The sequence below is a fragment of the Aulonocara sp. 'chitande type north' Nkhata Bay genome, linkage group LG13, assembly GCF_057382095.1.
Source record: "Aulonocara sp. 'chitande type north' Nkhata Bay isolate Kocher_YH1m ecotype deep benthic linkage group LG13, A_spYH_male_GT1.1, whole genome shotgun sequence".
Taxonomy (NCBI): Eukaryota; Metazoa; Chordata; class Actinopteri; order Cichliformes; family Cichlidae; genus Aulonocara; species Aulonocara sp. 'chitande type north' Nkhata Bay.
This window is the reverse complement of record NC_141356.1, coordinates 10,303,094-10,328,123: the sequence shown is the minus strand read 5'-3', so window position 1 is coordinate 10,328,123 and position 25,030 is coordinate 10,303,094. Positions and strand designations below refer to the sequence as shown.

At 38.1% G+C, this 25,030-nt stretch overlaps 1 protein-coding gene across 1 annotated transcript in view; it reads right to left on the bottom strand.

Annotated features, from left to right (window-relative positions):
* Nucleotides 1-24,685, bottom strand: part of macrod2 (mono-ADP ribosylhydrolase 2) — a 421,359-nt gene extending 396,674 nt beyond the window's left edge. The window contains exons 1-3 of the mRNA XM_086258668.1: nt 24,459-24,685; nt 17,360-17,461; nt 15,448-15,561 (exon numbers count right to left, since the gene is read on the bottom strand). Coding sequence (XP_086114794.1) covers nt 15,448-15,561; nt 17,360-17,461; nt 24,459-24,495 — 253 coding nt within the window. The 5' untranslated portion in view covers nt 24,496-24,685. The remainder of the gene's footprint in view (nt 1-15,447; nt 15,562-17,359; nt 17,462-24,458) is intronic.
* Nucleotides 24,686-25,030: the final 345 nt, after the last annotated feature.

Genomic DNA, 25,030 nt, shown 5'->3' with positions numbered 1-25,030 from the left:
GATCAGCTTAATCGCAGACAGGATTTAGGTGATTCCAGGCCAAACCTTAGTTGGACGATAGATTAGCAATCAGTCAAACCTAGCTTCTTACAGCAAATTATTTTTCCAAGAATAGCAAAATGCCTTTGAGTTACATTTAATCGACTGGTTTAGCTGAACTGGTTGAACAGGTGACCCATTTGCTGAAAGGCAAATGAAGAGACCCGGTTTCAAATCTGCCCAAAGGCAATTTACCGCATGCCTTCCCTTCTCCCTAGCTTTCCTGTTTTCTCTCCACTGTCCTAATAAAGGCTAAAAAGCCACCATACATACAATTATGGTCAATGACACAAAATCCATCCTCTATCTCTGGTTTTTCACACTGTAAAATGCCACAAAGGCATCTCACAGAAGAGTCAGAAAGTCTGTCTGTTACCATGTTTTCTCATTGAAATAACTTTCAGGTTAAATTAATAAATGGTTATTATTTACAAATCTCTTTACCTTGAAGCTAAATATTGGGTTTTTTTTATTACTGGCCAAAAAAAGAGTAAAGCGGAAGTGATAGTAATACTAGTAGTAGTCCAAAGGTCTTAGAGTGGATTTTTTTAACATAATAGGAAGAAGGGAGGAGAATGGAAGTCAATTTACAAATCCCCCCACCCCTGATTTCTCACAGCTTTAAGCTGTCTATAAGCTGTATTTTTTAAGTATACCATTTATTTCTGCTTACAGTGGAACGCACGCTTGTTTTTCATGACATGTGCAGGAGCACAAATCTTAATACTTAGTTCCACTTGTTACAAAGCTGGGATTACTTTTTTTTTTTTAATCAGAGACATTGTGACCTCAGCTTCTTGAAAGCAACATTTTCCGTAGCTGAGCTTCCCTTTCCTCACACATGCTGCACTGGCATGCCTCTTCATTGATTTCAACAACAGAGGCAGCATTAATTGGACAGCAGTTATCTGGGGTGTCTTCTAAATGAAAATCTAACGCACACCTCGTTTCAGTGCTTTATTGCGTTGACATACTAATGTGTAATGTGAAACACATTTTCCAAAGCACTTATCTTACATTACCACATTCACAATATTATACAGTTTTACAGTGAAACCGAATACAGGTTGATTTATGTTTTAGATAAGGTTTAGAATTACTGAGGTACAGTATATGCACTGAGTTATTTCAGTACTTTAATAGGCAGATCTAATCTACTGCAGTGGAATACAAGAACAGTGGAAAAACATCTCGCTGAGACTTTTAATTGTCGGTTTATTTGACGGTGTGAGTTTCAGAGATCAGAGAGGTGCTGATTCAAATGGAGGATTTTTCCATTGTGCTGTTTTATCGGATTCAGATATACTGAGAAATGTTTGTTGCATTGTGTTCACATTCATTTACATACAATCAAATAATGGAAAACAATAGTAAATTAGTAGCACTGCAGTGATATCCTTTTGGATATCTGCAAATTTAAATCTGCAAACAACCGGACACCTATTGTTTTAACATTGTGCTACACGAGTGGACGCTACGCGTACAGCGAGAAGCAAAATGAGCTCTCGAAATATAATGATGCTATAAGGATTCATGACACTTTCATTTTACCACCGACACACACACACACACACTTTCTTAAGTGTTTCAATGTATGGCAAACAGCTCTCTTTTAGTAAGTAGGAAACACATCAAGAAAAATAAAAAAAGACAAGAAAGATTTCAGATTTCACATTCGAGCTCAAAGGGTAGTCATCTTTAATATCTTCCTAAATATGTTTACCTGCTATGCAACCATTTACACCACCTTGCATCAGATGGCGAACTCTAAAGATTTAGCTCCCAAAAGCACAAGAAAGGTAAATGTTCTTCCCCGTGTTTGCATTGTTTCAGTTGTTATCCCCAAATGTGCAATTTCTCACTTATTCAGAGAGGGCCAGTGAGATGAGAGAAAGTGAGAAAACAGCATTATGTAGCATTATCACATTCAGTACTCTCCTAAACATAAACTGGCATACAACAGTAAAAGTAGAAATGCATTATGCAGCGGCTGTTTAATTACAAATTAAATGCCCCAGCTTTATCCATAAATGTGTAAAGAGCTAAGTAGTGATGTTTGTCCTTGTCTAAATGTATCATAATTATACTAACACTGAAGCCTGTCATGCAAAACTGCGCTGACTCTTGTATAAATGTATGTCAACTGTATTCAAACTAACAATTTTTTAGTTTTTTCATACACCAGTGTATGCATCACCTTCCCAACCCTGCAACTCTTTAGAGCTGCATTTCTCTGTAACCGACAGGAACAAAGTCACAAACAACAGATGCAAACAAGCAAGCTCATTACAGCAGAGCTCCAGCAAAAATGTTTTACTGAGGAAGCAGTAATCTTTACCGTGATCTTAAATGCTTAAATAGAAACACTGTTTTGTTATTTTCTTTTTAGGCTTGACAGTAACGTTTGTTGAGACGTAACTGAATGCGATCCCTCACTGACACTTATTTATATATCTTTGTTGGCAGCCACATACCAAATTGTAAGGCTAGAAATATTTTCCACACGTGGAGTGATCAGAGTCACGTCTCAAAAAGTACAGTGTTTATGTAAAAGCTTGATTTCTGTGGTTTTGCTGCATACAGGCCATCTGGATTTCTATTCTAAAGAGATGTTGCGCAATTGAAACAGTAATCAAGTCTATTAGCCAAACTTCTTCCAGCCCTTTGGTCAGACAATTTGAATCCAACTTGTTTCCCCTATTGACATGGCATGTTTCATCTGTTACATGGTGCAGCCCCTTGGGGAATGCAGTGGCAGGAGGATGGCCATGTGGTACCTGATTATCCAGAATGCATGAAAAATTAAATCTGCTGAGAGTAGACAAAAGTCTCCTCTCGGTCTCCTCTCATTTCTTCTTATATGTATTATTTCCAGTTCTCTGCCTTCAGCTTTTCATTATACCTACGAGTACACAGCGGCTTAACATTTGTCTTAGTGAGAAAAGCTATGAAAAAAAAAAACACACCAAAAAAACTCATGACTATGACAAACACTAGATTTTTTTATATCTCCCACATTCATCCTCATCAAATTTCCTGCTTGCAGATTAATCAACACCTGCTCGTGGCAGAAAAGGAGGCAAGAAAAGATAAAGAAGGATCACTTCCTTATTGGTCATATCAAACACAGAATTATGTGCAAACTGCTTATAAGCTGACCATTTATAACAGTCCGAGTTTCACCAACTTGAGATATAATTAGCTGTAGCACAACACAATAATGCTGTAACTGAGCTGAGATCTTGCTGCTATGCAGACAAGGTAAAATATCTTTTTATGTTTTATGCCGTCTCTTATTTCCATACATGCATCTACTCGTCTGTAACTTATATAAGATGCTGTTTTTTGACCTGGCGGGTTATGCAGTGGAAAACAAAACCCAGTGCCATCTGCAGTATTGTGAATTCAGCTGCACACAGCATAGCCTTTGCCTTTTGGAAACCTTAATCTGCTTTGTTTGTGCATGGTTGCGGGGGGTGGGGGGAGAACTAAGTTTCTATTAAAAGAGATAAAATTATTTCTATAGCTTCAAAGGCCAACCAAATTGAAGCCCCTTACTTGAGTGGGTTTCACTAAAGCCACTTATTTGTCCATTTCATCATTCTAATGACAGAAGCTATCATCCCATTATAGCTGCACAGCTGAGTGAGGTTAAACAAATGCAGTTTGTCTGAGGTCACACTACCTCCAAGTCAGGTCTCGCCGCTCCCCCAGGTACATCACAACAAATCATCAGCTTGCCTATAACTACTTTATATATGCAACCCTGTGAACCCAGCTCCATTAACCCCCTTTCCACTTACTGGCACTTAAGGAACAAGTATTCTCGTTCCAGTCTCTCTTTTTCTCCTCTTTTCAAAAATTCTTTCTCATGCATCACACTTTTATGAGTATAATATTCAATCTCATGGCCTACCCGGTCAATCTAAAATCACTTTGTTCCTCCGGGGAGTTTGTAAGACGGCATGACATGTCAGGCATCTGACTGAAAAATTTCAATATCCATGGGCTTGTTACAATAACTGCTGTCTTAAATGGCCAACTGAAGAAATAAATCCTTGCAGTATGGAGTACCTCCTAAAACAGCATGGAATGAATAGGGTTGTGATCATTCTGTCATAAGTGAGCCCAAATGGGTTCCAGTTTGGGAAAACTGATGCAGTTCATTAGTTCTTATTGTTTGCAGCCTACTTACATCAAACACTGACTTGTAAGCTGTAAGGCCTTTCAAAATAATAACTCAATCACGCCTAATAAAATCATATCTCCGGGACATTTCACATAAAGCTTACCGTTCATCATAACCAACAGAACATCGCCTCGCGTCTAGTACCAGTCCACTGAACAAAGGTCTTTGTATACAATGAGTCCACATTCTCTAAGCCCTACAGTAACCACACAATCACTCGTGTCAACAGAGAGGAAATCCATTTCATCAGGATGTCCAGTCAGTGCTTCATTATCATACGCAAGGGCAACATCCGTACAGCCGTGTAGCCCCTGAGAGCATCTGCTGATCGTCTGCCGATCGCTGCACTTCCAAAGAGTGCGTTTCATTATAAATGGCAAAAAGATGAAGCGAACTCAATTAAAACATCATCACAGGTCAGTTCGTTACAATGACAAATTTAATCAGAAGTGCTTTCCAAAACCACAACATAATGCTGTGACGTTAATGTGTTCTTCTTCTTCTTCCTCCTCTTATTATCATTATTCTTATGATTCTTCTTCTTCTTCAGTTTCAAAGCGCATAAAAGTTATGTTGTTCTGAGCGCATGCTTTATTTGTTTCAATCTCAGCTGTTGTTTTTATGAACCAGGTTCATTATGGGAGATCGAAAGAGTCTCTCTCATAACTTGGGTGATTTTTTACGATAATGTGAGTATTTTCTGGTTCAGTGGTATTAGTGCTGCTATAAAACATAATTTGGTGAAGAGGGAAAAAAAAGAAAAAGAACACGCTATAAAAATCTCCAACATAATAGGGCCTCTCATTTAAACAGACTGATGATGGCTGGCTGACATCTTATGTCGCAATGCAATCTGCTAAACCAATAATGTTTACTATTACTACTACTACCATTGCTGCTGCTGCTCGTATAGGAAATGAGACAAAACAAACTGCAGGTTACAGCTGAGCAAAAACTACCTGTAACACGAAAGAAAGTAATGTGAACATCAGAATTATTCTACTTAGAAACCCAGAGGCTTATTCTGAGAATTATCACTGTTATTACATACATTGCTACAGTGCAAGAAATTATGCTTCTTTTTTTTTTAAATATACTTTTCCGTGAACTGGAAGTGTTTACTCCCATCTGTAACAGTTTAGTTAGCGGCAAGAAGAACTTACTAATGCGCTTCTGGAAATGTAACAGCATCATATTCCTCTGAGAGATATCTCTCAAGTAAAACTTTTTAAAGGCAGAGTAAAACAACAGTTATTTTGAAACGCATTCAAAATGGCCAGCTGAGAGCTACTTTTATGAATGCGGCCCCCCTCCCCGATTCCTCAGAGAAAACATGCAAACTCACAAACACTCACAAATATTGAATGAACTGCCCTCGGTTATGAATTGCATTCTCATTTAAAGCTGCTCGGAAAGCATCAGTCTTTCATTTGACTTGCTTAGAGGTCCTCTATACCAGCCTTTTTTTCTGTTTAGTAAACAGAAAAATGGTGAAGAGGATATAATTTCACGAATACATGAAGTTGTGATTTCCTGGAGTCTAAAGAGTGATTTAGTCACTCAGTAACGCTGCATGTGATTGTTTTATTTGTGGTATTTTATTATGCTGTATAGCATGATTCTTTCTTATTGCTTCCCCTCTGAAGAAACTGAGACTGTGAAGCCCAAGCATAAAATTATAAAACGGAGTCTCTGGAGGAACTTTATATTCCTTTACTTACTTGTAACATTATGTTGCTCATTACCTGGACCATTACCATTACCTAGCCATTATACATAGAAAGCCATTATAGAAAAACCGTGCCACTGCCGGCCTGTAACCAAGTAGCTCATCAGTATTTCTGCTAAGGTGCACACTTTTCTGGGCTGGCTGTGTACATGCTGTGCATTTGTTTGTTTCTGCAAAGGTTTCCAGCATTTTCAGGCGTACATATTAACTGAGACAAAATGAAACAAAGAAAATGAGGAAACTACAAAAAATATAAAAACAAAGAGAGAATGATTTGATGTTCAAAGACAGGTAGCGAGAATACCAGTGAATCGCCTGCTAATGACAAAGCAGAGCACACTGCCTTGGGATTGTGCAGGGAAACAGCCAGCAATCAGAGGATGATTTCTCCAACCCTCTCCTTTCACCCTTGCTCCACTCTACCAGTAAAGAGCTAGTCTCACCCAGCATCTCTCCACATTCTCTTATAGATACAAGAACTCACTCTCTCTCCCGTGCATTCAGCTACACACATGCTGCTTTTTTCACATCTCCACCGCTTCCACACGGACGTGCACAGACACACTCTCGCTTCTTCGGTGTTAACGTAGTCCAACAGCTGAAACCTTGTACCGAGCACCAAAATCCACATCTGTTTTGTAAAGGGTTTTATTTTGTTCTAAAATAGTGCTTCTGTTTCCAAAAACAGCACGATTATGGGCATATTTCTCTCCTGCTGCAGATGCCGAAAATGTGTAGGATGGAATTTCCAGTTGTCACCGCAGACATTTCTAAAGAAACATCTGTGAAAGCAAGGCAAAAAAGGGGGGTTTATCTATGTGAAATGCAGAAACAGCTCAGTCATCCCACTTCTCAAACTAACTCTGCTATCAAAAGATGTGAGTGATACTTGAATGGATCCACAGTGCCCCCTACAGGTCGATAGACAGATAAGCTCCATGAGTACTCTATCCATTCTTCTGGTGGTCTGTTTCAATGTTACCGGTTACACTGAACTTTGTGCTGCTAAAAATGAGTCAGTTCATCCACTTGAGAGGCTCATATCCTTACCCCACATAAACACACACACACGCAGGCAGGCAGTCTTTCTCACAGTGTATGCTTGAGGATAGGATATGAGTCATTTGTAACCATCGTGTTCTACCTAGCCACTTAAAAAGCACAGCATTTGGTTTTTTATGAAAACACTTAAAGTACTTTTTTATTTTTAACAAAAAATAAAAATGGCAATTAATTATTTTTTTTACTAGATAAGTGCCTTGCTGTACTCAGTAAGTGACCTCTACTGTTATTACTATTTTTCAAAGATCTTCAATTTTCATGGTCCTATCAGCCCCTGTCGATTAATCCTAGGCCTGGTGGGCAAAATCTGGCATGTGTGCAGCAAAAGGCATAAGGTACTGTGAGAGGTTTGTTTCATGAGAGCCAGGAACAGAGACGACAGATTAGGAAGAAAGGCGAGAAAGCAAACAACAAGCAAGCAACATTTCTGACCTACAATGACTTTCAGTGAAGTTTCCTCTCCACTGGGGAGATGAGTGTAGGCCTGACCTGAATGACAGGTCTCCTCATGAGCACTGGCAACTGTCTCCAAAAAATCCCATCCACACTTTCACGGTCTTCGCTTTGTGCGGATATGTGCGGCTTTTATGTTTTCAAGTGTGGGTGGGTCACAAAATGTATGACTGGGAACAAAGGGTAGGCTCATTCTCCCAAATGCTCAATACGGTCATAGACCATTAGCGGTCCAAGCAATTGCAGACATTTCTCTAAGTGGGAGATGGACACACACTGACAGCACAGATTCCCATGATTACTTTCCATTAGCAACACCTCATGAAAAATGATTTCTATTTGGCCAGGTTGGCACACAGAGATCAGGTGAACAGCGATGATGAGCAAACACTGCTACAGAAGGGATGCACGGATCATCGCTGGATGCTAGCAGGGGAGAAATCGAGCTGAAATCGGGAGAAGGGGAAGCTCGTCAGCTGGTTTGTCGCCTCAGTTCACATTTACGACATTACGTTTACATTTATGACGTGAGGGAAAACCCTGTCCTTGTGCCGTACCTCACTCAGAGGTGATACGATTACCTGGACCTTTTAGTGCAGGGCCCGATGCAACCCACTCACCAGAGTCATTTCACTGTTCATCAGAGCAGCAAGTTCTCTCAGCCAGAGGCATTGATTTTCATTCTTGGTGTGATAGCACAACAATCACAAGTTTGTTCAAGAAGTTACCACCCTTCTGCCATGGTTTCCTATGTACTGTGCATGTGTGTGTGTGCACTTGCACCATTATAGAATCATATGGTGGAGAATGTCTTCCATTCTGGGGTCTAAAATCTAGTCCTTAAACATAAATCATTACATTTACATCAAGATAAAGTTGAGGTTCAATCAGGCAAGTAGTAGTTATCATTATGATTTGTGCCTAGGAAACAGATGTAGGCCAAAAAGCCTCTGAAGTGCCTTAAAGACAGGCTGCAAATGTGTGTTTGGTTGTGAGTGTGCACAAGCATGTGCGTGCGTCAACAAACAGAGAATGAGAGACCTCCAATTGCAGTCATATTGCTGTGAGCATGGCTGCATCACTCAGGGAGGTTATGGCACAGGGTGTGAATCTGCAGAGAGACAGATAGGCCTATTGAGCAAGACTCTCCAGGGGCTGAGTGTGCTGTGCAGCACATCCATGGCCTGACACCAAATCTAATGAAGAGTCTACGCTGACAAGATCTATCAACAGCAGGAAACAAAACCAGATACCTCAGGCTTTATCAGTCACAGGAAAATGCTAAAGTAAAAGGTGAATAGTACATTTCACACCAGTGTTTGGCATGTTATGCCACAGTCAGGTATCCATACTGGTTTATAAGCTGGGACAAACTATTCGATATAAGAGGGGAAAAAATCCTCCCTTTGATAAAAGTGATGTTGAGTCTCCGCAATATATTAGTTGCAGTAAAAGAAGGAGTTCATGAAGCGGAAAAGAAGAATATGTAGACATATATTACAACCAGATCTTTAAAGGCACCCTAGCTGGGAAGAGCAACAGTGAAATGTCTGTCATTTTATCGTCTATCTACAGACTGAGAATTCAGCAAGAGAATAAAGAGGCCACCATTTTATTCTGGAAAGTCGCTTTCTTTGTTGGCTAAAATATTATCAGAGCATTCAGAGTCATTCCCCAATAAATAAGGCTGTGGTCTCCATTAAAGCTTCTGCCCCAGAGAAGGACATAATATTCTCTGGACATTACACACCATTATTGCGCATTGTTGCAGTGCTGCTGCAGCTACTGAGGTTTTCAATAAATGGGGGAAAGACAAGCCTGAACCACGACTGTCTTTACTCTTTAAAATACAAACGTACATATCCTCGCCTGCGGCAGCTGAATTTCCTATCATGACAATAATGTCAGATGATTCAAATTTTGCAAATGTTACTATTTGTCATTTTCATGCATTTATTTGCTGATTATCCAAATTTTAATTCAAATATAGGATAAAAAAGAAAAACACACACACACACACACACACACACACACAATATGCTCAAAAAACATTATACAAGAAAGTGTTGTACCTCTAGACATTACTTTGCTCTCACCACAGAACAACATTGTATTCTATTCACTATTGACCACACCAGGACATGCAGGATTCTGTACCACAGATTATGAATGAATGACCGTGAAAGTAAACAACGCTGCCTTTGTGCTAAGCAAATCCCATAGGCGAACACTGTTTGAAGCGGTGGCATATCAAAAAGATATATAAAAGTCAATCTCTACTGGATCATGCTATTCTGCCCTCCGAGGGTCACTGCTCTCATCAAACCTGTGATGACTGCAGTACAAGTGGCCCCATACAACTGAATGCCAATTGAATTTCTTGAACTCATTTCAAACCATTCAGGTTTTTTATGGCATTCATAACTCGATTTTCTATGCACATTAAATTGGCTCCTGTAAAAAAATGATCCAATACAGAAAGATGGGAAGGTTTACAGCAGGTAATGGATTAGGAGTCAACCCCATATGCATAATTACCACAGTCATCATGATAAGAATGGTCCTTTTTACTTTGCACTGCTATCTTCGCTATCTCATTCTGAACTGAGAGGGCGGTGACACTCGTGTGAACTCCATCCAGAAAGACAAGAGCGGAAAAAAAAGAAGGCCGATATTTTCTTGTGTTTGCCATTTAAAACCAAAATAAATTATATACATAAAATTTAACACCCACTTTTAGTGAACCCTGTAATTTTCTATGAAGCAAGGCTTGATTAACTGTGATAGTTGTCTCTTTCCATTGATCATCCTGCTATCAATTTAACCATGGTCTACACAGTCTACTGTAGTCAGTGAATTAGCAATCAGAGAAATTGCTGGGTATGTTTTAAAAAAAAACAAAAGATCATTCTACAGTTATTATACAAAAAAAAAAGAAAAATGCACTAAGTACAAAAATTTGGGTAGCAAATCTTTATACTAATGGAATACACAGGATTAGAAATGTACAGGGCCCAAATCTGAGCAAATCCAGATTGTAGGATGTGTGTCTCTCAGTCATACACGAGCAAATGTGCCGTTCACGTCTGACATAACTCCCCATCCTCACCCTCGCCCTTTTGTCATGTTTACCTCCAAACCTTCAGTTTGTCATAGAATAAAACAAGTGAAAGAACTTAATTCATTTTTAGTCTTAAAAGATCTTCAAACATAGCCTGAATGCTATTATTGGAAAAACCTTATTTATCACCATTAGACGTAGTGATAAGCAATTGCATTGTAGTGACATAGCGGGGTATTGTCTTCAATTATTTTGACAGGAGTCTTCAATCTTATAATTAGTCATTCAGCCTCTTTGAAAGGAGAAAAGTAATCACTGTGCTCTTAGTTTCACTGCATGCACCAACAACAACATGAACAAGAGAAAGAAGATTAAAGAGTTGTCTGAGGAGATTGGGAAGAAAGAAAATACAAGCATATTCAAAAATAAGTCTAAAGAGCTTTGCTAGTTGTTAGTTATAAATCTTGAAAACACACATAAACAAGATGACAACAAAAAAATTGTATGGCTTCCAGTCACACCACATTTTGCTTTGCAAAAAAATACAAATAAATTGTATTTTATATACATATACATATATATATATATATATATATATATATATATATATATATATATATATATATATATATACATATACATACATATATATATGTATATATATATATATATATATATATATATATATATATACATATATATATATATATATATATATATATATATATATATATGTATATATATATATATATATATATATATATATATATATATATATATATATATATATATATATATATATATATATATATATATATATACATACATACATATATATATATATATATATATATATATATACATATACATACATATATATATATATATATATATATATATATATATATATATATATATATATATATATATATATATATATATATATATATATACATATCGAGAGAGAGAGAGATAAAACCAGACTAGGGTTTGCTAAAATGCATGTTGTCAAGCCACAACACTTCTTAGGAAATATGTTCTTTGGACAGCTGTGGGCAGATGAAAGAAATGTTCACACAAGAAGAAAGAGAAACATTATGAACAAAAAAATCCCAATGAAATACACGGAGGAGGCCCAGTTATGTGATGCAGTTGGTTTCCAGAGTCAGGCACAAAGTGCTTTGAATCAGGGCAGCATAAAACTAGAGGACTAACAAAGCATCCTGGGATAAGAACATGAAAAACTCTAACAGAAAGTGAAGCAACATCGATGATATCATCCAGACAGGAGGACTGCATGGTACAGTGACGTAATTATATCCAATCATGCTTTGTGGCACTACTGAGCATGCCCAATTGATCTAACTTTTTATTTAAAAGGCAATAAAAAACGACCGATGTTCGAAAGCACAAGGTGCTTCCCGTCACAGAGACTGCCTAAATGGCTCATTAGGAACAGTGACTAAACCTTCAGCCTTGATTGAGATCTATGGGAACGATCAAATTATATCAAAACATTTGATACTTGTGATCATTTCAATATATAGGGAGAAACAGAGTAAAGGTCTTCCTCAGTTAAATAGAGGATGCCTGACTCTAAATACTTTCATCTGTTTCACTTTATTTTAGAAAACTGTGTGATTTTTATTTTTAACTGGTATGTCTGCATCTGTACCCATTCCTATCATTTTCATTATGTTTTCCGAGAGGACTGCAAGAAGCATGAGTGTGGTCTAACATCACTTTTACAGCAGGGTCATTCTATACTCTGGGCTAAGTCTCAACATCTGCTGGGACAAGATGCTGCAGCCTGACTCACCGTGTCATGTTATAGCCGCTCTGCCCTCTAACCCTGCACTTAACTGACACCACCTCCCACAGGTTCGCACACGGGTGACAGTTTAAGCGCCTCCTGTGCAACCTCCAGCTAAACAGAATTAGAGAAGAATTAAAAACTCAATGAGCCCAATAATTAAATTTTAATGGAGCACATAAAGCAACTTGACACCCTCTTAAAGCTATAGGCAGAAGCCATAACAGGTAACGGCAAGCTGGACATTTCTTATTTTATAAGCCGCATACTGCTGCTGTCGAGACAAAATCTTGTTGTAAAGTCTTTTCCCTAAGAAATGGATGAAAATGGAACATAATTAAAACAAATGTGTCAGCTTTAACAAGCTGATCGCTGCAATGAACCGCAAGAATTTTGCCACTGGTGATTCCAATGAGCCAAACCTGGAGAACACATTGCTAATGCAGTTTTAAAGTAATAGTTAAGGTATGCCATAATAAATAATGAGCTGTGTCTTCCATATCACATCACAGCCCAGCACAACAGGATATTAAACTGCCAAATAAATGAACCAAAGGACATAATTAGTAGCCTAAATAAATATGGGGTCACAAAGATGTATTCCTTCACACCAACCTCCACATATACCTACAATTTGCACTCGTAATATCTCAATTTATAAATCACGTTGGACCGTAGTGAGAAAAAGTCATTCGGACTGTTTATTAAGCTTGTGAGTAATACTTTCAAAAACTCCCACAATTCACACACAGCAGTCTGCTGGTGCCAAGCCCAAGTGAAAAACAGCATGAGAAAATGGAAGTACTGCAGGCCAGAGATTGGAACCATTGAATAGATGAAAGGCAAGAAGTTGAACAAGCTATCCAAAAGATCTTATCAGTGCATGTTGCTCAACATCCACAATGCCTGCTCAGAACTGTGTTAGTCACAAAAAATTTGGGCAAGATCCACACGACCAAGAGCATGTGCAGCCTAATCAACTAAATCGTTTGCCAGCAATATTTATATAGCACAATGTCATCCTGTAAAATGTTTTGTTACCAGTGACAAAAACATTGGCACTGGAACTTTCCATTTACATTAAAATTCCCATTCATAACAAACTACTGTGCAAAACTGCCCCACACTATAAACAAAACTGGACAGTAAAGTCCATCACTGTGTTCTTATCAGTGCTACCACCTGTACAAAGACGAGTGGCTTGACAGTATGAATGGAGGTACAGAGGTCCAAATGCTGAGACCTAAAAAATTATAAAAGGCTTCAGCAATTCATTTGACCTTTCGAGCACCTCTGACAGCCTGCTAACCAGAATCAATTGCCTCCTAGCCAGCATGTTGCTCAATCACAGCCTGGATGTCTGGCTGCATTAGCTGATGAAGTAAACAACCTTCCTCTGCTGCAATAGCATTAAACAGTGTAAAACAAAAACCTGCAACGTTGCATCCTGAACCTTATTTTCTCTTCTCGTGTGCCCTAAGCATCCAGCCACAAAGCACTGCTCATTTTATCCATAACCTAAATACTTCATTTTGAGGCCACAGACTTACATGTAACAAATTTAAACAGTAAAATTAGGTAAAATTGCAAAGAGAAGTTTCCTGACTTTCATACGAGTATGTGATATACAGTATGTTTATAGCATTATACTCAAAAAATATGTATGCAAAAATGCAGATTTTAAATAATTTGTTTACATGTCAATTTTACATGTTTTTTGTTTTACATGTTAAATTTAATGGCATCTGTTCAAATGAAACATCCTTAATGATTAATAATTTAAACAAACGCACCTTTATTTTTTTAATATTTTGGCGGCATTTTATGCAACGTTATTGTGGCATGTTCATGAGGACAAGGAATCATTTTTGAGTGCAACAATTGATTATCTATATCAAAGTATGTATACAGAACAGAGATACTAGTTGTACAGATAAGTACCTCAATAAGCTTTCATTAATGTAAAAGAATAATCATTGTTTTTATCTTTTAGTAAAAGTTCAAAGTAACAAACTTTAATGTTGTGGTCATTTTCCTCACAATAGTATCAAACATAGTGTTGAATATTAATATTTTTCATATATTGTATCAAAATTAGTTGATTCTGTCACAACACCAAAGTAAATAACATGCAACAATAAAACTAGTGGAAGAATCTATTTGACCTCTATAATAATGCATGTGATACATTGTAGGTCAACATGCTGATGAACAGACACAACAGCCATGAGATTAAGGTTCATGTCAGTTGTACTCTTTTTACATAATGCTGACACCATGCCAACCTCATCAGCATGGCTTTTTACATAATACATTAAGTTCATTAGCCTCATCCGATGGAGCAGTCTGTTTTTCACATCTATTAATCTTGCATAAATTATAGGGGACTAATTTCACACAAGGTGAACACTGCCTAGTAGACTCTAATGAGAATATGAATGTATTTGCAAACACTTTGTGAGAAAAGAAAAGTTGTGAAACAACAGAAATCCAATATATACTATATTAATATTCTGCTCCTGCACAGTTATTGAGGTACCACAACTTTAAGCTGAAACATTCTCCTCTGGATCAGCTGTAGCAACAGGTAAAGCAATTCTTCCACACTTATAACTCTGTGTGTAGGTTGTGAACAGAATGCAGAATATTATATAACAGTGATGCAATAATGAGAAAAAACACACACTTCTGCTAACCTTTCTTCATCCTGGTTTTTCACTCACTTTGAAAGATGTTTATGTTGTTTCCCCCAACAGCAGCACTGAATAATCACTGACAGATCTGTGTCGCATCACTGACAAACCAGATAAACCTCACCAAAAGCAGCTGGTCGTGAACCCTTGTCTGTCACTTTCACGAGAAAGGCCATGAGCTGCAATTATAGTCTAAACAGCACTGTATTTTAACTTTCGGACAGTCAGATCAGCGAGAGCAGATGTGTACTTTAACATTTGTCTCAGTCATGCTGACCACTGTGTAATGCCATAACAACCAGTATTTCCCAAGTCTTAACAGCAGAGGGCAGCCAAGGACAACTTAACAGCCTTCAGGCATCAAACACCATCCACCTGTTCTAAAAGGTCAGAGAACAGAGTGCCTACCAGCATTGACTATGGCATCCACCTCCAAGACAGTAATATCTCCTTTGTAAAGAGATACTTTATCACTCAGCCCTCCTCCGCCTGTCACCTCCTTCCCATCTTCTTGGTCATCACCTGAAATAAGAAAACAAAGACTGTAAGGATCACTTTGTCAATGATTCCAGTGTCCTATACATCAATACTCACATTTTTATTCTATTTGTAGAAGCTGTCTAAAAATACTTGTGTGATGCAGTGTGTAGTATTGATTTTTGTTGTGAACCAGTTAAGTACAGTGGACAAGCAAGACAAGTTCACTTATAACCATTCCACAGTGTCTATTAATAGTAAAAATCAACAGCTTTCTTTGATGCAGAGTTTTTTGTCATAATCAATTTAAAAGCCTGTGTTGGTTTTTATTAGCAATGAGTTTTGCTTCTTGCTTCACATACAGCATACACAGTCACATACTGAATGACAGGTCGATTTATAATATTAACATATTAAGCCTTCCATTAACTCTTATCTTCAACTTTAAAATGACTTTTTTTTTTACATAACAAATGGCTTATTTTTTTAAATGTGCCATTTAAAGGTAGCTTCATACGTTAAGAAAATATAATTCAGCTTTCTGAATCTAAATGAGTTCTGCTTATTATTTCTGACACTATTACAGGGTAATCACGCTGTTTCACAATTAAAAAAATATTTCTCATAATCTTTCACTTGCATCTCTATTTTACATCATATTTTGATATGTTTTGTGAATTGTAATGTTAATTAAATACACTAATTCCAACTTTAAATCAATACAATTCCTGTCCAAGTAACTGAATATAGGAAAATACACTTCACTGGACAATTTTTTAGGTATACCTGTTTAACTGTTTGTTAATGTAACTATCTTATTAGCCACTCAGAAACTAGATAGAATTCTGCATGTAGAGATGGTTGAGACAACCTGCTAAAGTTAAAACTGAGCATCAGGATGGGAAAGACTCTGAACAGAATCTTACAAAGAAAATCAGTCCAGAAGGTAAATGACCTTAAATGACCAATTGTAGTAATTAAGGCATGCAGATAAGTATCTTTGACAACGCAACACTTTAAATTTTTAAGCAGCAGCAGAAGACCACACCAGTTGCCACTTCTGTCAGCTAAGAACAGGGAATTAAGCCAAAACTTCTGTTTTTATAGAGCTGTCTAAACATGTGATGATCACCCACTAAACTGCATTTGATTAGCAGTCGCTGGCTGATCCTTACTCTCTCAATTGCTATGGAAGCAATAAAGGTGTGCTACAATGCATTTCCATTTTGGCATCCTTCTTACTCACAGCTGTAACCCCACCATTTCACTTTACCTTTTTGGCCAGATTAAGAAACCATTCACACCCTTTTAGCAACAATTTTTTTTAAAGGAAAGGGGTCTGTGACATCACTATTTTGCAACAAGTTCTTGCACAACGTTGTCTTTCTGCCTCTGCTCTGTTGAGCAAGTGACAGAGCACCAAAGTTTCAGCTATCAATAAAGAGCAGTAGTCCACAGTTTGAGATAAAAGACTAAGTAACATACTGTTGTTTACAAATGTCTCTTTCAATTGATTAATGTTCATGTAGCACAGCCATTGTCTAGGGTTAATTTTGTTACAGCTATATAATCCAACACCAGTTTCTCATTTAGGTTTTGAAATGGGCAACAAATAAAAAAGATAGATAATACATATATTTTAGATAAGTGAAATTATGAAAATACATCTGTTCAGCTTAAATTTTTAGCTTAAATTAATTGTACTTATGCTGGCGCAGCTTTTCTGACAAACAGCACTCCTGGTTTCTGATTGACCTGTAAGAATTACCACAATGTGTACGACCACACACTTAGAAACACTTCAAACACTTCAGCATCCCAAATGGCACACTCCCTCACTTACATCTGTTTTTCTCTCTCCAGGTTAGTATCTTGTCCAGAGAAATGAAATCTTGACGACGATACTCCTTGCGCCTGTCATCCAAACTTAGATGGAGCAGTCTCTCTGTGAAGACAAGTTGCATACACGTGACAGAAAATAAAAACAGTTTTACTAAAAAAAAAAACTGATAAAAACAGGCCAAAAATGTAGTCCTTGCACAAATAGGTGCTGTACTGATTTATGTTAAAAATCACAAACATCCTTCCTTCACTTTAACTTAATATAGTTTTTTTTCTTCTCTTAACCAAAGTCATAGAAAAGTGCTCTTGCTTTACTGAAGGCCCCCACCCATATCAGTAATAGTTTCAGGCCTTGATGCGAATGTGGAACTTCCCCTCCACAAGTTAGTTGGACCTGTCGTGAGACAGACCCTTCATCAGTAGCATTGTGATGGAGGTTGTTTAGCCATCGCTTATGGCTTTAAACTGGCAGCTGTGGACACCACACGCCTGTCAGACAAGCATTATTTTAGTGCAGGCTTCGTGCATGAATCCAAGCTTTTAGTCCTCCCTGTTCAAAGCTCTGTGTTGCTTTTTCTCTGCACAAACTCCTATACGACTTACAGGTCATTGAAAATACAGTCAAGGTGTATAAATATTTGAAAAGTTAAACAATTTTTGTAATTTTGCCTCTGTACTCAACCACAGTGAACTTTCAATTGAACTGAACTTAATATATTGCCCCAGAACCCGATGATCTTCTAGAGAAAACCCGAAAAATCAGACAGTCCTCTGTGAGCAAGCACTTCATAGTGATAGTGGTAAGGAAGAAACCTCTGGCAGAAGCAGGCTCAAAGAGGGCTAGCCTTCTGCTGTGACCCGTTAGCGGTGAGGGGAGGAAGCAAGGAGTAGAGGGAGAAAAGAAAGTGAAAGTAAAAGGAACTAAAAATGGAAAAAATGTTCAGTGCAAGAGGGAGAAATACGGTGTCTCTTTATCGCCCCTGTTAGTACTCTAATGCAGTGTTCTGGAGCAACTTTTCAGAGTGTTTTTAGAGTGACCTGATAATAATCAAGTACAACAGATCAGTCTCATAGTAATAAATCTCATCTGGCTATATTGATAAATAAAGCTGGAGATCATCTACAAAGCAAAATGATTTACATAAACAATATGGAGTCTGTCAGATAGATACGACTCAAACAACTGCAACTCATTTTCTTTATACCAACAGTGGCTGCAAGTTCAAACAAACCATTCCTCTGCAGGGGATCAACAACCTGTTTTACAACTACTCATTCAAGAATTTTTCAAAATAAAATGAAAGGTATAAATCCTGCCTGAGCCAAGTAGCAACTCATGTGGTTTAATTACAACCACCTTAAAAGCCTGTGATATGTAGCCTGTTAATAAAGATAAATTGATCGTATTAAAAAAACAATGGTTAAACTTCTTTGAACAGTGTTGTTGGAATGGGGTACATTAGACCCATCAATAGTCTTGTAGGAACTGAGTCTAATCGACCCTATTCCTGCAAGACTGTTGATGGTTTGGAGCTAGTAAACACATGAAGTTAAACTTTAAAGATCAATATGAGAGAAAGAGCCTAAATATATATCAGCATTTATTAAAGTTGCTTTTCTTCATGTTAGCTCTGTGGGTCAACTCGGAATATCTTTTTCCTGTAATGGTTATCATTTTCTTTGTAAAGAAAATACATTAATGAAATCAATAGAAACTCTGAAAAAGAGCAAGAAACAAAAAGGAAAACAGTTTTTTTGTGTTTTTCACTTTCAAATGAATTAGAACTTTTCTAGATCTTTGCACTTTGGCTTATCAGCTGCTTGATTAAACTAAGCTAGCGTGAAAGATTGCTCCTCCTCCTCAGCCTGTGCTTCTGACAGTTAGTATGACTTAAGCGTGCTGATTAATTTAAACTAACATATTTATCCTGCTGCATCCGGGCTTCTGTAGGGGAAATAAATCAATAATGTTGATCAATTAATTAATAAATCATTTACTAACAGAGATTTAGAAGAGAAAAGCTTAATGTTCAACAGTCTACATTTAATTAATTTACTCCTTGATGTGGTCGAGAGAGTTATATTAATGATTTTTTTGTGAATTTTTATATTTACATTATTTTTTGCTGATTTTTGGTTTGTTCTTTGTTGGTCTCACAGGAAATTTATACAATTTAGATTTCTAGAATTGCAACCTGCTCCATCCAAAGTGAGATGAAGTCACCTCTTCTAATAAGACCAGAAGTTTTCCAGTTATCTATAAAGTTTAAATTAAATTATACGTTTTAAATCAGGCAAGCAAAATGTGATCAAAGTTCAGATTTCAGCTTTAATATGAAGGGTTTAACACAATTTTTTTGCATTAAATCTTTAGGAAATACAACAGTTTTTTTACACAATCCCCCCATTTTTAGAGACTCAAAATTAACTGGACCAACTAACATCATTTTAAGCAGAAGGATTGTTTTTAATACCTGAATGAAAATCCTTTGCAGCCAGTGAGTGAAATACAGAACCCATCAATAAATACTAACTATATCTACACTGTCCTGCCCTTTGTCTGTCAAGAAACTATTTCAAAGAACTTACTTCTTAAAATCTCACTACATTTAAACTCATACTAGGCGCTATCTAATCAATGTACAGGAAATCTCAGTGCTTTGTGCTGCTTATGTGTTTGTTTTTAAAACAACCTACATTATAATTGTCTAATATCAAATAACTTCTGCTGCTTTTCTGCTCTGACTGCAACAGAGCCTTTGCTTGCTACTGGTTGACAGCATTGAGCTGTTGTGCAAAAGCAAAAGCAAATCATCCTAATTATGTGCTACTGTGAAATCATTGCCAGATAAGTAGCCTAGTTTACACTGTGTACTTTGAAATCACCTCTGTAACAGATCAAATAAAATGCATGTCATATCAACCTTGTATTGTTTCTTTTTAAATGGCACTATGGGTTATGAGACTGTTGCACAAATAAAAGCCTACATATTCAGGGAAAAAGAGATGACTATGTTCTGGTCAGAAATGTAAGCTTCTTTGGATCATCGTTACACAGAATATCACAGGAGGTCAGGCTTACATTGAAGGCCTTGCAGCAATAGGGGATATCTGTTGTATCCCTGATGTATTCTCTCTCCCTCTTGCCCACTGCTGTCACTCCTAAAATAGCTATTATTCTACATGGATGAATAAAAAGGCAGTTCTGGAGTTGAACACAGAAAGGCTCTCTGGACTACAGTGAAGCACTTTGTTGCTGTCCTTTGCAGAATCCCAAAGATTGGGTTAGAGGTCATGAGATTATTTCACATAGTATCATATCAATCAAACGGCCTGAATAGTTTTCTAAACTCCTGGCTGAAAGGGCAAGTCACCTGTGCTGCACACATATAACATATATCACAAGTACCGTAATTGTCGGGCTAAAAGCCGCTACTTTTTGCACAAGCTTTGAACCCTGCAGCTTTTAGTCAGGTGCGGCTTTTCTATGGATTTTCCATGATTTTTGTCATATCGTAAGACGATTTGTTTTGTTTGTTCCGCTGTTGTACGGCACTACGTTGCCTGGCAGAAGGGCATGTGATCAGACACACAGTATCGGGGTTCAAGAGTGGTGGTCACATGTCCATCCGCCAGGCAACATAGTGCCACACAAGTAGAGTGAAAAACAAACTTCAAAGTAGCGCTACGCGTTCAGCGGGAGGCGTGGATGACGAGCGGCGATAAACTTGCAAAAAGCAAGTTATGCTCAACTCCACCGGTGGAATCTGACAGCGTGGAAAAGTGTGAAAACATCCATGATCACCAACGGATTTCGAAGGGCTGGACTGCTGCATGATGGAGAGGAGGACACCACCACGGCCCTTCTGAGGGTGTTCGACTCTGACACTGACAACGAGGATTTCTTTGGTTTTGAAAGTGACAACGAAGGAAAGGAGCTGAGAGTGGATGACGAAGCCATCCTGAGCCTGTTCGTATCCGACACTGGAGAAGAGGACTTTGGTGGTTTTAGTGCGCAGGAAGATGGTGGTGAATGACTGACTTTTCTTCTTGTTAAAGCCATGTCACTGCACCTGAGCCGAATCTATTTTTCTGGTGTGCTGTAGGTTATTGTTATGTACTACATTTGTTACTCATTTATGAAGCACAGCACATGTTTCGTAATATGTACCCTTAACTTGTTTTTCAAAATATTAATAAAAGGGGTGTGTCTCCAAACAGCCATCTCTTTCCTGACAATTCGCTTTGTGCATATTCTCTTACATATGATAAGTCAACATTGAAACACCTGCGGCTTTTAGTCAGGTGCAGCTAATGTATGTACAAAACAGGATTTTCCCCTGATTTTAGCTTGTGCGGCTAATATTCAGGTGCGCTTTGTAGTCCGGGAAGTACGGTAGATCAATGAGTTTTGGGCAATTTCTCTAATTTTGCCTCCAGTGGTTTTAAAAGGTGTGATTGAAAACTTTCAACTTTGTTGAAGGTGTTTAACAAAAAACCTTTAACATATTTCATTTTTATGCATATGGCCTCATTTTCAGAGGTTCAAAACTGATGGGACAAACTGACATAATTTGAAATATAATGACTGGTTTAAATACTTCAAGACAATCACCATAACTAGATACTGTGTTTCCTTCCTTGCGCTTCACTAACTGAAAAGCTTGCTCTACTGAGTTGAGACCAGGTGACTGGCTTGGCAGTTGTAGAATATTTGCCTTGAAAAGCTCTTCCATGGCTTTTTCAGTATGCTTTGGTTCATTTTGCACACTGAAGTGCTGTCTGATCAGCCCTGCGGCATTTAGCTGAACCTAAGCGGAGAGTATAGCCCACTACGCTTCAGAATTCATCCCTCTGTTTCTATCAGCCGTCACATCATCAACACTAGGCCCATTAGGCAAATGGCAACCACACATGCCCGTGACATAACATTGCCTCGTTTATGTTCAATGGATAATGTTTTATGCTTTGGATCAGGGTTAGGGTTATGCATTTGGAGCAGATCCTTTCATTCTCCAGACTTTTCTCTTCCAATCAATCAGAGCTGTGCAGGCTCTTTTAGATATTTGCTGCCAAACTCTTCATGAGTGTAACCAATGGTAATGATACACCAACCTCCTTGAAAGTGTTTTTGCTAGATGCTGTGAAGCGTTTTTCTTAACTAAGAGAAGAATTCATCTACTTAGTCTTCTGTGGTCTCGCAGACCTTTTGGTATGGCTGAGCTAGTGTTTTCATTCTTTTTGATTGATCTGGCCACTCAAAAAGTTTTTACTGTCTCTCTGATAGGTTTATTTTTTGGGTTTTCAGCCTAATGATGGCCTCCCTCACTCCCGCTGACATCACTTTGGACATCACATTTAGAGTTCCAGTGAAAAGTTACCATATTCAAGTTCAGCATTTGGAATAATCTCCAGATCTTTTATCTGGAATAATAAGCAAACTGACTTCATCTAACCATGAAACATTTTGTCAGCCAGTTGTCCAATTACTTTTGAGCCATTGGAAACAGTATTTCCTCAATAGTTAATGCAAAAAATTATGCAAAGCCCCTTGAATTAAAGTTCAAAGTGTGAATTTTAAATTCATATTGACTGTTTGATTTAAATTCCAGTGTCGTGGCGTACAGAGGCAAAACTACAAAAACTGGCATTATCCAAGTACCTGCAGCCTGAACAGCATATGCTGTCTTTTTATTCATGAATATTCTCGGTTATGTTTCTATATGTTGTTCATTCTTTTTCATAAATCTTCCTAGTTTTACTACAGTCAGAATTCTGGTAAATGTGGCAAATCAGATTTTCAACCGCTTCAGAAATAAGGCTGATCTTTCCAGAGAAACTAAAAGTGTCAAAATGAGGGAAATTATTTCATCTTTGGTGTTATTACATAGCGCGATTTCCCAAAGCCTAGAGACTCGCCCAAGTCAAGGAGCATTTTAAGAAATAAGAATGTTAATATCCTTAAGTTTAAAGGGTTTTTCTTTCTTTCATGTTTTGACTTACCATGATCTCCTATTAAAGGGATTTGACGTAGATTAACAATAGTACTTACATTGATATTCATTCTGTGGTGCTTCCTGCTCAAACTGGAAGCATTTATAGAAACATCCTTTAGACACAGACTGAACCATAAAACAAATGCATAATTCAAATTGACAACCAAAATAATGCAAAACAAAAAACAAAAACATCGTTTCATTTACTGAATGAGCTAGATCAGATAAGGAAATTTGCCCCCAATGTGACATTATGTAGCACTGCTTCTCTCTATAAGCATGTCATAGCAGGGAAAATACATGTGCAATCGACATGCATAATTGTGGCTGCAGTCTAGTTGCTGTTTGCTCGTTTTTAAGGTGGCAGAAACGCAATGCAACCAGTGACTGCCACACTAACCACAGCTGCTAAGCCAAAAGAAAGAAGTTTACCCCGAAAAAGCTCTGCTGTGAGTTACAAAGCTACAACTCACAAGTAAACTTCACAAAGTGCTGAAGTCTCCCTTACTGCCTCTGCCTCTGTCAGACAACAGGTCTGTCCTGTATGTCAAAGAGAAAAGTTTCACAATAACCTGCTATCGTTGTATGCTTCAAACTGTGGTCGGCTTTAAGAATAAGTGCACGGTTTATATTAATGCACGCTAATTCCTAAGAGAGCTGTATACCTACAAGGGCATTCAGTTGCAGAGAATGCTGTTTGCAACTCAGCGAACTGCTGCTGCTGCTGCATCATACAGGTGGGAGACGGGAACTGTTAGTTGGGGGTGGTGGGGTACTCTGACAGGTACGTGAAGACTCGAGAAAGATCTGTGAGCACCTTAAATGTAAGCTAATAAGCAAGCACTGTGTCGGCAGCGTTGTTGCGAATGTCAAACACACATTACGGCGGCACAAACAGGAGGCGGAACATCATTACAACATCTGTACAGTCCGCCCTGTGGGATTATCAAGCAGTCTAGGAAACAAGTAGGCTACTACTGCAGCACACGGACAAGACGGAAAGAGTGTCTGTCAGTCTTCTGGCGTGGTAAAGATTCACGCCGTCTGCCATGGAGATGATGATAGCCTCATTCCACCTCCCCCCCTTTCCAAAACAAGCCTTACCTTTTTCAGTCTTCCAGTCCTTTTTCTTTTTGCTCATGCTGCCGGAATGATTAGACTTCGAATGGTTGTTTTTTGACTGTGGCAACCCCAGGCTCACAGTGAATAGAGTTCCGAGAGAAAAAAAAAACCTGGAAGCTAAAGTGAAACAGCCTCTGGACGGTTGTCTCACCTGTGAAGCTGTCAAATTTCTATGGACCTCAGTCGGCTCAACCTACCGTGACTGCGCCGTAAAATTTTCTGTGTACTCGTCCTGGGCAAGTGATTGGAGCGCGGGAAAGGGGAAGTAGGCGTGCGATTGGTCCGGCTGATCCGTCAATCACGTAAGGTTCACGCACGGAGAAGGCAGGGTAGGTTGTTTCCGGCGGTTCACCCTCCTGGCGTGTGAGGCGGTAGTCTAGTTACAGCCACACTGCAAAGAGTGCAGTTTACTTTCAGTTACTGCAAGCAAACAGTCCTGCAACTTTGTACCTGAAATATGCATTTGTTTTTATTATTATTAATAATAATTACGGTAGTTCGAAATTAATTTCTGAACACACTCCGGAAACAAACGGAGTAGCCAGTATAATTAA